Raw genomic sequence first — 13,209 nt, 5'->3', positions numbered from 1 at the left:
AAGGAATTTATTTCCCTAGGTTACACACTCACAATTCCCTATTTCGGCATTTCGTTGCTTTCTTTTTAACAAATAAATTCAACTGTAAAGTTTCTTAATTGTCATTGCTCCGCCTCCTTTCTTATTCTTGTTTTAGTCTCTTGAGATTTTTGAGTTGTCGTTCGCATTCTGATGAAGAGTGCTTAAAGGAATATTTGTGGACGTTTATTCAGTTTCAACGGCCTCCGGCTTTAAATGAAGACCCTGCTCTCAAAACAAGGAAATAAATTTAAAAAACTGGCTCCTAATTTTCTTCGGTTTATCCTTCAATTATTTTGTAGTTTATTTTGCCCGCATGTTTGTTTTGAAATATTTTCTACCATGATACAGTTTCTAAATGTATATTACTTCCTGTTTATTTAGCTTTACAAAAAATACTTGAATGATAATTGTGTTTTTATCGTATGAATATTCTAAATCTACTAAATTAATTTTTTCACGTCTTCAAAATTAGCAGTTTTTACTCAAAATTACCCCTAGTGTTTTTAGAACTCTTAAAAGCTGCTAAGTATCTGGTGGAGTTTCAAAGTTTTTTTTTCATCTCTTCAAAATTGGTATTTCTGGCACACAATTATACCAAGTATTCTTTGGACTCTTAGAAGCAGTAACGTATCTTGTGAGATTTCATTTTTTCTCACCTCTTCAAAATTGGTATTTCTGGCACACAATTATACCAAGTATCCTTTGAACTCTTAGAAGCAGTAACGTATCTTGTGAGATTTTATTTTTTCTCACCTCTTCAAAATTGGTATTTCTGGCACACAAATATACCAAGTATTCTTTGGACTCTTAGAAAAAGTTACGTATCTTGTGAGATTTTATTTTGATATTCTCACATTTTTAAAATCGATATTTTGCTCCACAGAATTACCTAAAGTTTTCTTTTATTTCTCAAAAAAGTGTTATGGAAGTTGATTGTGTTATTTTTCTTGCATTTTTAAAAAATATAAAAGCCATTTTTTCCCCAACATTGTTTTAAACATGTTTGGATCCTACTTCACCTTATCCAATGCATCAAATCAAATATTTTACCACAAATTTTTCCAAATATACTTTTAAAAATAAAGCATTTTTTTTTGTTTCTTCAGCAAAACAACGGAAAATTTAATCGCATTTATATAATTCTTTATACTGCACTTAATTTCATGTTACAATTACTTTTATCTGCTCTAAAAGTATAAAACTTCTGTTCCCAACTGCTCTTGTTTTCCTAAAACGCATGAATTCTATTTCGTATCTTACCAAAATTTCACCCGATCCTTCGCTAAATTTTGCATCAAAAGCTCTATTCTTACAATCGCATTGCTATACGCATTTATGACAAACAGTTTGACACAAGCTTTAGTTCTGCTTTCCATATTGCCAAACTCGAATTTTGGCTCTATTATATACTTCACTATACAAAAAATGACGGATCACTAACAGATTTGCATGCAATCCGCTTGAAATATTTTTTTTAATTCGTGGTGTAGTCCAGCACCTTTGCATGTTGTTCCTGGAAAATTGAACTTCAACGCAAACATGGGCATTTTCGACAATCTGGTTTTCGCTTACCCTCTGGTTGTTTTCTAGAATTGGCGAATGTTGCTTCCATGCAGCCTTAATCTATCTATGGTATCACAATATTTATATAAATCGTGTTCCGTGGTCTTCTCAGAGTTCTTACCAAAACCCTAAGAACTCTTTTGAGACGAGTCAGAACAACCCCTACGAGCCAAGAAACCACTTTCGAAACCTATCTGAGAGCTGCTGGTGTTACTCCTGCTGTAGAAAGGAACACAAAACCCAGACCTGACTGTCAAAACCTTCTTGAAAATATGTTCAAAATGTTTCTATTGGAGTATGTACGTAGTAGGCCTTACTCCAATTATAATTTGCTTACTGTCTTATGTACCATAACACCTTGTTGACTGTTTTATTGATGTATGGTAGTGTACTTTAAAAAAAATATATGATTATCTTTATATTGATTGCTTAAACTAGAGACAACTATACAGCCCAATGGTAACATAGAAATTAGTAGATAAATTTTTTTGAAAGAAATATTGTTAAAATGTCAAATAATTTTGTGATAAATTGCGTCGAAACATAGTCATTTGTAGTTAATGAAAAAAAAAAGTACTCTGAAACGTTCTCCTTTCAAAAACATGTAATTTACATGTTAAACAAAACAATCTACTATGTTAATCAAAATGAAAAAAACACTACTTTTCCAATAACCTTTATCTCGTAACATACTCGCGCATAATCTTCACTCCCAAGCTTTGTGGTATTGCCAAATCCCCCAAAAGACAAAACAATAGCATTCTCTTTAGATTGAGGTAGCATCTTAAAATTTAAGATCCTCATCCCCCATGTGTTGCCCCCTTTCCCATTAAGTAATGAAGTTCTTAAAGGGGGCAGTGAAGACGAATGTGCCCAGATTGCGGAGGAGACTGCATAGTTAAGATTCCGAATGACCTTCCCTGCACGGCACGCGGCGTTCGATTACTTAAACTTAATTTGATAGCCGAGATTAGGCAGTGAGCTACGATTAAATAAGTTGGAGAGTGTTTAATCGTTTGGCTTTTCCTCTATCAGCCACCCCTTCTAACGATGCCGCTGCATCCTTATTGATTGGGATACTGGGTTGCATTTGATACACGAAGAGCTTCCAATTCAATGATAGTGAAAGACCATGAAAGATGAGGGGGTAGAAGGGAAATTGATCGGATAAAACTGTTTCTGGAGCACGTGGCTCCTGTTAAGCCATCTTTGATGTAGCCTGACTGACTTCGATAAATTCCGTATTTGTTTTCCGAAGGTTTGTAACATATGCACGCTTGAACGCTGAATCCGAGAGAATTTTTTCAAGCTTGTCCCTTCATTCTTGACATTGGATGAAATCTATGGATTTTTCATTGTACTGCAGTTTGCCTGTTTACATGTTAGTGCAAAACTGAGCTTGAGTACACTCATTTAATTTATAAATTGCACTGGGTATTAAAAATAACTTTGACCAATCAAATTCTTTTTTGGTTATCATAGTGATAAAAGCTATGTATGCCTGTGATAAAGTGTTTGGTTGATATAATGATGATGATTTTACGTTGCCTTGGTTATCCCAGAGCTTTTAATTCAATGATAGTGAAAGACCATAAAAATGAGGGGGTAGAAAAGAAATAGATCGGGTAAAATTATTTCTGGAGCACGTAGCAGTCTTTAATCCCTCTTTGATGCTTCCTGATTGACTTTGATAAATTCTGCATTTATTTTCCGAAGGCATACTACTGTTAATTGAGTGCTGCATTCGGAAGTATTTGGCCAATTTTGGTAATCAATAAACCGCAAAATATGTAAGTAGGTTAGGTATCTCAAACCACAGACGAGATTGGCCAATTTTAGTAATCAGTAAACCTCAAAATCAATATGTAAGTTGGTTAGGTATCTCAAACCACAGACGAGATTGGCCAATTTTAGTAATCAATAAACCGCAAAACCAATATGTAAGTTGGTTAGGTATCTCGAACCACAGACGAGATTGGCTAATTTTAGTAATCAATAAACCGCAAAATCAATATGTAATTTGTTAGGTATCTCAATCCACAGACGAGGTTAAACATTTGGTTTTCAGCTTTCGTTTATTTACCAATCAAAACCGATTCAATATGAACCGAAAACTTATTAAAATTGAAATTTTTTTAAACGTTGTCTTAAGTATGTTAAATATAGTAATATGTTACTAAAAAAATTCTGAACATCATCAAAAGCTGGGAAACAATGCCAATTCACCGAGAGTTGCTTTAGATTGATTTAAATTTTGTATTGATTTGTGTTCTGTTTATTTATCTTACATACTTTTTTCCTTTTTATAGGAATATTGTGTACAACATCAGTTTGCAATCATTGCAAGAACAAAAGGTGAGTTTTTAGTAAAAGTATTTTAATCCGAATTCATATGTTTCTTAAATTTGAAAACGTTTGATAAAACTAACTATAAAGTAATATACAACATGAAGTTAATTTTAACAAGTAGTAATATACGAACATATAGTAATATACGAAATTTAATATACATAGTATTTTAAAGTTCGTATATTGATATACATAGAGTATATAGAACTTTAATGTACTAAAATACTTATATAAATATACGAACATAGTAATATATATAGTAGTGTTACTAAGTTTGTAACTGATTTAATTTTAGACTGTCAACCTTCATCTATCAAAATGTACCTCAAAATAGAATCAAGTTAACATGTCTTATATACTAGTGATTTGGTATTTAATATTTGTAGTGGTAGTTACGCCACATAACCTCTATAACATTTTACTAAATTAAAAGAAATACACATCAAGTTGAAAATCTCAGATGCTTAATTTTATTGGTAAAACTATAAAAAAGTTTTCGATAATGCTGATATTAGCATTTTAATATTTCAATTACCTAACTAACCCGATTAATATTGTTAATTTTTTAAATAATTGCAAACAGTTATTGAAATGTGGTATCTAATACGATTAATCGAGCAAAACCATGTGGCAAATTCGAGGTAACATCAGAGTAGTGAATATCCGAAAATCATATTCGGATATCCTGGATCAACTCGCTATAGTTGCGACTTTTAATAATATTTTGTAGGCTTCTAACGCTTTCAACTTAAATCGAATTACTAAATTAGATTTACAAACTATAATATAATAATATCTGTCTGATATATGTCAGTAAAATTTTAATTAACACACACAGAGGCGCATTGATATCAACTCTTGATACACTCTTACAGCAACATCCATAATTATTTGATACACTCAAAATTTTAATTGAGTATCAATACCTTGAAACAATTATGCCCATCACGTCGGCAATGCTAATTTCCACATCAACGATGATTGATGTCCAATTAAGCGTCAAATTCCTGATTAAAATGCCTTCTACCTGATAAAAAAAAAGGTTTATTAGGGAAAAAAATAAAGAGCCTTAGGGAAAAAAAAGTTAAGATTTACGCGACATAAATTATCTCTCCTAAGTAAATGGGTGAGCAATTTTCATCTTCTGTCTGAGAAGAAAATCCCCCTCTGCCATGGGGGGCCCCTCATAAATTCATCCCTAACGAAGTGAGCGTCATCATCGGTGCTTGTCAACCTCGTCGTTCTCACCCAAGGGTCTAATTTGCATGTTGACAACTGCTCTTCCCCACCCCCCTGACGCTCATCTCCCCTGATGTCGAACGCGCGTTTTAAAATTCATAAGCCCCCCCATCCCTTACCGTTCCCTCGCACCTTAATTTCATTATTTCATTATAATCTCTCGCTTCATCTCTAATGAGATTAGATTTTGAAAAGATGGGTGAGGGGTCAGGGGTGAATCCCCCCCTCCACCTTCTTTATATTCTCGTTGAAAGTGAAGGATATATTTTTTGAGACCGTTTGTCGAATGAATATAGATGGATATTCTATAAATTTAATATTTGTTATTACCGACTTGGAAAATAGTAAGACGTGAATAAGTATTCGATGGAAATTGTTGATTAGAATTTCATTCGAATTTTATTCTTTAATTTGAATATTTTTTATTTATTATTTATTTATTTTGTTGCCAAATACAGTTTGTTGTTATACGCATTAAAAGTTTTAATGCATTAAGATATGAAAATTAAAAATTAAAATGATTTTAATTTTTTTTTCCTAACTTCTGTAAAAATATTCAAAATATTAAATAAATAAATGAAATAATAATTTTCTTGTTTTTAAAGTTATGAATGTTATAATTGATTTAAATAATTGAGTTTCCGAACTACAACAACAACATATCAAATTTCATTAAAATCGCAAATTGTCTTAATTTCTTACATCGGTGTAGTATGAATATGAAAATTGAAACTTTAAAACAAATTTTTTTTTTAAATTTTTCAGTTGAAGTAAAATATAGAAGAAAAAAAAACTATGAAAAGAAATATATCTCGCTTAGGGGCTCCTGATTTCATCTTTTTTGACGTTTTCCAGTCTTATGAAAATCCCGCCTCAACTTCCAAATTTCAAACTTAGATGAAGGAGGATACCTTATGGGAATTTTCTTTTATTATTTTATTTCTTGAGGTGATCCGCTTGATCGATTGATAGGAGGGGGAGGGGAATTGAAAAAGCTTCGTTTTCGGAAGTGACCCTCCAAATCGTGACCGGCATGCAATTGGCCGAAATAGAGGGTCACGTGAACGACACCTGATGCCCCCCTGGTGCGTCGTTACAGAAATGAAAACTCTTTTCAGACCTCCTCATATCGTCTGCAGCAGCAATGCAAGACCAAACCTTGGTCTCTTCACCCCTCCCCCATGTTTTATGCAATACACATGACCAAGAAGATTTTTCTGACTTTTTCAAAGAAAAAAAAGAAAAACTTTCATTTTCCTCGATAGCATCAAGGGACCGACAGTTTGTTGAAATGTTGGCGGAATGGCGCCAAACTTATCTACCCTCCGAAATTATACGACATTTTCTTCCCTTAACTGCAAGGCTCCAGAAATCGGAATACTTTTATTATAGCGATAAATAGCGAATTAAATAACCCCTCTTACATTTTACAAAATATCAGATTCAACTCCCAGATATTAAAGTTTGCCTTTGATAATTCTCTAAATATTTGTCGATTTGATGTAGATACGGATGCACCGTTTTATAAGATTAAGTGTCCAAAGCTATCAGGAGGGAAAATCACTAAAAAAATGCTCAAAGATATACATCTTGGGTAAAGAAATGAAAAGGCTCTGCACAGAATATCATTTATGGTTAATAAACTAAAGAACACTGCTCATATCTTTTGGAATTTTTTCTTTGTCAAATTGACTGTAAACTTAATTTGTTGAGCCGTGGTTGCTAGGGAGATAGAGCCCTCGCCTCCCAATGAGAGGATCCGGGTCGATTCGAGTTCCGCACCCGGCTCGAAAAGTCCACAGTGTTGACATAAAATATCCTTAGTGGTAGATGGAGCATGAGTTAGAGTCTCCCTGCCGTCAGGTTAACCATGGTAGGTTTTCATTGTCTTCTATGTTCTCCTAATGTTCTCCTATCCATGTGACGCAAATGCGAGTTAGTTGATCAAAAAGTCCTTCGTGAAGGTAAATTTCTCCTAATACTTGATCCAGAAGTTCACTTGTCTTCTGGATTAGGTTGAAAATTACAAGTCTACGGAGTTGAACTTTAGTAGCCGTAAACCCTGAATTTAGTTGGTTGTTCAACGACGGTTATAAAATACATAAAAAAAACTTAATTTGTTGAGCCGTGGTGGCTCAGGGGATAGAGCGTTCGCCTTCCAATAAGGTAAACCGGGTTCGAGTCCTAACGATGGCTGGTCTATACAAATTCCACATCCAGCTTGCACCGACTACAATGCTGACGTAAGATATCCTCACTGGTAAACGGATCATGGGTTGGAGTCCCTTTGCCGCAGACTAATCGTGGGAGGTTTTCGTAGTTTTCCTCTCCATGTAACGCAAATACGGGTTTGTTCCATCAAAAAGTCCCCCACGAAGGCAAATTTATCCCAGTATTTGATCCAGGAATTACTTAGTCTTCTGGATTGGATTCAAAACTACAAGACTACGGAGTTGAACATTAGTAGTCGTAAACCCAAAATATTGGGGTGGCTGTTTAACGACGGTTATAAAATAAAATATAAAACTTAATTTGTTGTGGTTTGAATAATTCTGATCAAAATTTTTCATAGACACGAAGTCCAAATATTTATAGTTTCTGAGGTACAAAGTCTCAAACCATCAATAGTAATTCTCATTTCTCTAATTACGTCACGTCATTAGCATTAACCAAAGCAATCGAAATAGATTATTAATAATGGAACTTTTAAATAAGCATTGAAAGTTAGATTAAGTAATGAAAAAGCTAGCACGCAAGAACGTTCAACGCTCAGTAGCTTAGCTAGCATTTCTTCTTCGTATTATGTTGGCAGAGCACGCACAGTAGATGTTGAGTTAATGTGGATAGTCGCATGATGAAACGTGAATAATAATGTATAATAAATAATGATTTTTTTTTATTAAATACAATACCATCTAGATACAGCAAACGACTAAAAAAATAATTGTAATGCAGCTTAAACAAAGACAAATTGCATCTTTCCTCAACGACATCGTGAAGTGATGACTACTTTCAACAATACATGCCTTTTACACAAATTTATTATTACCTGCACACAAAATGACGTCACCCACGTTATCTTTAAAAAGAAAATATACTAGTTGCCAACACTCGACCAAAACTTACCGAATTACCTCTAACCACTATGACCATTACCTGTATCTCTTATGTTTGAGGCTTCGTATCTCGGAAACTATCCATTTTTGGACTTGGTGTCAATGAGCACTTTTGATCGGAATGTTTTGAGCTACAACATATTACATTTTCAGCCAGTTTGACTGAGAATTAATTTCCATGTAATCTGTGGAGGGGATGAGTAATTAGTGTAGAGGAGTAATTAAATTTGTTAAGTAACACTTCAAATTTATAGTCTTTTGTTAAATAAGCCATTAACTATTTAAGAGCATATTAAGAATGAAGATGATGCGTTATAAATTAGCATTTTAATTTTTCTAAAAAAAATAGTAGTAAAAAAAAATCAAAAGCATTTTTAATTTGCTAAGAAAAATGGTGGTATACATTTTTAAATTAAAGGTTCTTGAAGCTTGCTGGTAAGAAAAATTTTAATGTGAAAAATAAAAAAGGAATAAAAATAAATCAATGCCCGTGAAATATCCAAATCCTCCCCCACAAATGCAAAATGGATTCATACCGCATCACCGATATTACCCATTGTTTTATGGCTTTTTCTCCCAAGCTTTACCCAGTTTTGGAAAATAGCCGAATTTCGAATAATTCCTTTCATCATCTACAAGAACCATCGCCATTTTCCAGAACGTTTCGCTTCCAGGGGATTTTCAATATCGTCAGATACAATGGGGAGGAAAAAACGATCAGTACCCCCAATCCCTCTCCCACCACCCCCACTTCCGATTCTGTGAGTCGATTTATCCTTGTCCCAGGACTTTCTTCTGTTAAGCTTGATGGCCTTTCTTCCTTTTTTCCTCGTTCGAAAAACCCTACCAACCATTCCTTCTGCAAGGAACAACAAAAAGGGAGATCGTCTGGGGGCGATCAAAACACTTGTCTTACAGATGGATTGAACTCTCCACCAAATGCCCGTTCTTTTTGTTGAAGATTTTGATCACTTTCTTCCTCTATCACACACTCAGGGTTAGGTTTTTTTTATTCTTCGTTCTTTAAACAAAACTGTTTTCTATTCATGGGTCAAACTAGCTTATCATGGATAGCCAATAAAGAGTTTCTAAGATCATACAATAGTTAGCGATTCGTTGAAAGCTGTTATTTATTTTATAACTTCCCAAAACAGATTTTGATGATTGTTGTTATAGAAATCTGGAGAAAACAGTGGATGTTACAATTTTATATCAAGTGCTATGGTTTAGTTCTAATAACTGTGCAGTTTTTTGGACTTGAGTGATAGAAAATGCTATGAAAAAAAAGATTTTTTTTCATACTTCGGCTCTCTGTTGTGGTGAGATGTTGAACTATTAGTTTCTATCGCTTTTTTTTTTTTTTTTTAATTAAAATGATTTTTTTTCTTCTCTCTTTTAAGTACGAGAAAATGGCGACGCTTTCAATTCGGCTGTCTGTTGTGGTGAGATGTTGGACTATTAGTTACTATCGCGTTTTTTTTTTAAATTATTTTTAACTGAATTTTATAGAATTAGTTGTGATGTGCCTTTAACTATTCGTTTAGTATTTACTTTATAAAATGCTTAATTATTAGATATTATTATTATTATTATTATTTTTTTGAAAAGAGGTCAAATCTGAAAAAAAAAAAAAAAATGAGCACAAAAAAAAGAAAAAAAATAGAGAGAGATTGAGAGAAGATAACTTCTTCGACTATCTACATATCTTACACTTTGATTTTAATTTTTTTTTCTATTTTTCATATTCTCACATTTTATTTTTATTGTACATATTTATATGCCAGATATTCACATTTATCCATGCATTAAATTAATTGAGGGCCGTGGTTGCCCTGTGGTTAGAGAGAAGAACACCAGAGGGCCAGGGTTTGATCATCTACTGTGCTAATACATACCGAATACATGCGATAGACGTATTCATAAAATCTGTGGAATCAAAAGTTCTGTGGTTGGTCACTGAACAGGATCATGGGTACAGGAATCTGGAGAAAATTTCCTTTCACTTCTATATCTAAATCTAATCTAAATTCTATCTATATCTAATCTAATCTAAATTATCTATATCTAAATAGAGAAAATGACCCCTTGAATAAGTGGTGCTGCCATCTATCCATGGCGCTCAGAGCTAAAACGTACTTTCACCCTTGCGGTGCTCTCTTGCCAAACGAAAGAATCACCTTTCTGACTTAATTTGCTAAAAGGTTAACGGCTGGCGAGCTTGACTTGTCTAAGTATCATTAGAAACACCAAGAAATTAATTGAAAAATAATTTAGATTAAATATTATTTCTCGCCTTTATATAAATTATATAAATTTCGATAATTGTTAATACAATTTTTTTTTCTAAGATTAGTAAAATCGATCAAGTAATATTTAAAATTGCACCATTGGTTGTATCCAACTAATCAAAAATTTATAATTTAAATCATGACCCTTAGGTATTATCAACATTTATATCTCTATCTTAATCATTTATATATTTATCACCAATATTTTTTTTTTAATCCGAAAATATTCATTATAAATATCGACGAATATTTTATTCTTTTTTTTCAAATCTCTCTTATGTAACAGTTTTAAATCATTTAAATTCTTATTTTAAAATATAAATTTTTGCAAAAAAGTTTTTCTCTATTTTTATTATATAAATTTTTATTTTATAGCGTATAAATTCTTAACATTTCGTTTCGTATCTTATAACACAAAACCTTATCTTTAAAATTTTAAAATATTTTGAATTATTCTTTTAATTTAATAAAAAAAAACTATCCTTATTTTTGTAAAAAAAAAATATGGTATTTTAAAATTGTTTTTAATTATAAAAATTTTTTTAAAAAAAACTACAACCAACGAAAAAAAGAATGCAGTAAAAAATTAACCTTATATCCAAATCGCCTTTCGTCTCATCGTATATTTTATTACATTTGATGCAATGATATAAAATAGAGGTTGTCAATTCAGTAATGATAGATCGCCAAATATAGAAGTCTCATTTCAAGAGATGAGAAACTTTTGCCAAAAACAGCTCATTCAGCATCTTGTTTGGCTCCCATTATATCCGCCTAATGAAGTCTCCCGAATTCCTCTTCTCGATCTATAAGGGTCTCTTACAAGAAGCGAAAGTAGGAAAACTGGAGAAAAAAAAATTATTCCGAAATCCGGGACTAAAATGAAATCAGAAAGAAGACATTTTTATCACGAGAGTTCTTTTTATGTAGTTTCGAAGTTTCTTTACGCCGACATTGGCGAGAATTAATTGCTCGCTTCAATGATTTAGGATTGATGATTTCCGTTAACTCCATAAATTAAGATTTCCTGACACTTAGTATTCATATTCTTGTTTGAAAGGGATTTAATTTTAGCTGTTTTAGAAAATTCTGAGACATTTTTCAATCCGTTTAATCGACTGCCAAACAATGTTAATGTAAATAAGTTTTTAAATTTGATTTTTAAGCTAAATAAAAATAGGATTATGAATTAATTTTTGAAATTTATTGAATATGTTGATTTTTGTTCTTTAGTGTAAATGAATTATAATAAATTGAAGTTACATTAATTTCTCTAAAATGCCCTTCGCTTTACTTACGAATTTATTCTTTGATTTCTTAATGCTATCTTGAAATAGTAAAAGAATATTAAATTTCGAAATTCGAACATTTGTTTAAGATAAGACAAAAATTCAAACATTTATTAAATGAACCAGAAAGGAAAAGTTCATCCAATAAAATATTATTAACAATTTATTAAAAAAAATTTTTTTTTTAAATTTAAGTGACTTTTTGCTGTAAACTGAGTAATTAAATCTAAGAATATTATTTTGTACAAAATATTATTTCTTAAATAAAACATTTAAAAAGTATGTTCACAGAGCATAAAATAGTTTATATGAAATGTTATTACAACAGGTTTGATTTGATTTGTTCATTTACGTCGCTCTAGAGCTGCGCAATGGGCTATTGGCGACGGTCTGGGAAACATCCCTGAGGATGATCCGAAGACATGCCATCACAATTTTGATCCTCTGCGGAGGGGATGGCACCCCCGCTTCGGTAGCCCGACGACCTGCGCGCGAAGTCGAGCACTTTACGGTAGCACAGTTTAACGAGGACCAATACCGCACACCCTCGGTCCCTACGCAGACTGATATTCCTGATATGCAATGTGCACACTGACCACAGCCAGTGATGCTTGACTTCGGTGATCTGCTGGGAACCGTGTCTTAACGATCAGTCCATTGCGGGACGTTATTACAACAGGAAATTTAAAATTATTTTTTTTTTAATTTTTAAAATAATTATAACATTTAAAAGTAGTAAAAGTAGAAACAAAAAACTTTAATTGTATTGCTGCAAATTTGTGTAGTGAGTGGGAAATATTTTACAAATTCACCAATGCTTAAAAAAATAAATTCTAAACTGACAAATCTTATGTTTAGATATTTCAACGCCGTGATAAGATTTAAGCTATAAAATAAAAATAAATTAAAATATCACTGTTGCTATCACTAAGAAAAAAATCTTCTCGGTAATCGTACAGCTACGATTTTTATCAAATTTATTAAGAATACACAATTACAACTATTATATTTTCACAACATGTAATTACTATGGTCAGTAATAAACATAAGATAGTTCTTGCGTAGTATCGTTACAACAGAAAATGGAACATTTTTGCTTTCCTCTCCAAGACAACAATAACTAACAAAATCCGACGTGGTTATCTCCTCGTAAACAAGATGGCGTCTCCATCAGTCTAGATAATGAGAATTGAGGAGGGAAAGAAACTAACAAAAAAAAGGGGGGATATAGTTAGAAAAAGGGGGCAAAAGAAAAGAGCACATCGTAAACTGGGAAACCAAAGAAAAGAAAACCTTTTCAATCTAATGCTAACATTGACGTATACCCTTTCCTTTTTTCCTTAG

The 13,209-nt window shown here is 32.4% G+C and overlaps 1 protein-coding gene across 1 annotated transcript in view; it reads left to right on the top strand.

Annotated features, from left to right (window-relative positions):
* Positions 1-13,209, top strand: part of LOC107449387 (semaphorin-1A) — a 561,149-nt gene that overhangs the window by 401,167 nt on the left and 146,773 nt on the right. The window contains exon 4 of the mRNA XM_043039234.2: positions 3,894-3,939. Coding sequence (XP_042895168.1) covers positions 3,894-3,939 — 46 coding nt within the window. The remainder of the gene's footprint in view (positions 1-3,893; positions 3,940-13,209) is intronic.

The sequence above is a fragment of the Parasteatoda tepidariorum genome, chromosome 1, assembly GCF_043381705.1.
Source record: "Parasteatoda tepidariorum isolate YZ-2023 chromosome 1, CAS_Ptep_4.0, whole genome shotgun sequence".
Classification (NCBI taxonomy): domain Eukaryota; kingdom Metazoa; phylum Arthropoda; class Arachnida; order Araneae; family Theridiidae; genus Parasteatoda; species Parasteatoda tepidariorum.
Note: the sequence above shows the minus strand (reverse complement) of the source record. Positions and strands in the feature narration are given on the sequence as shown.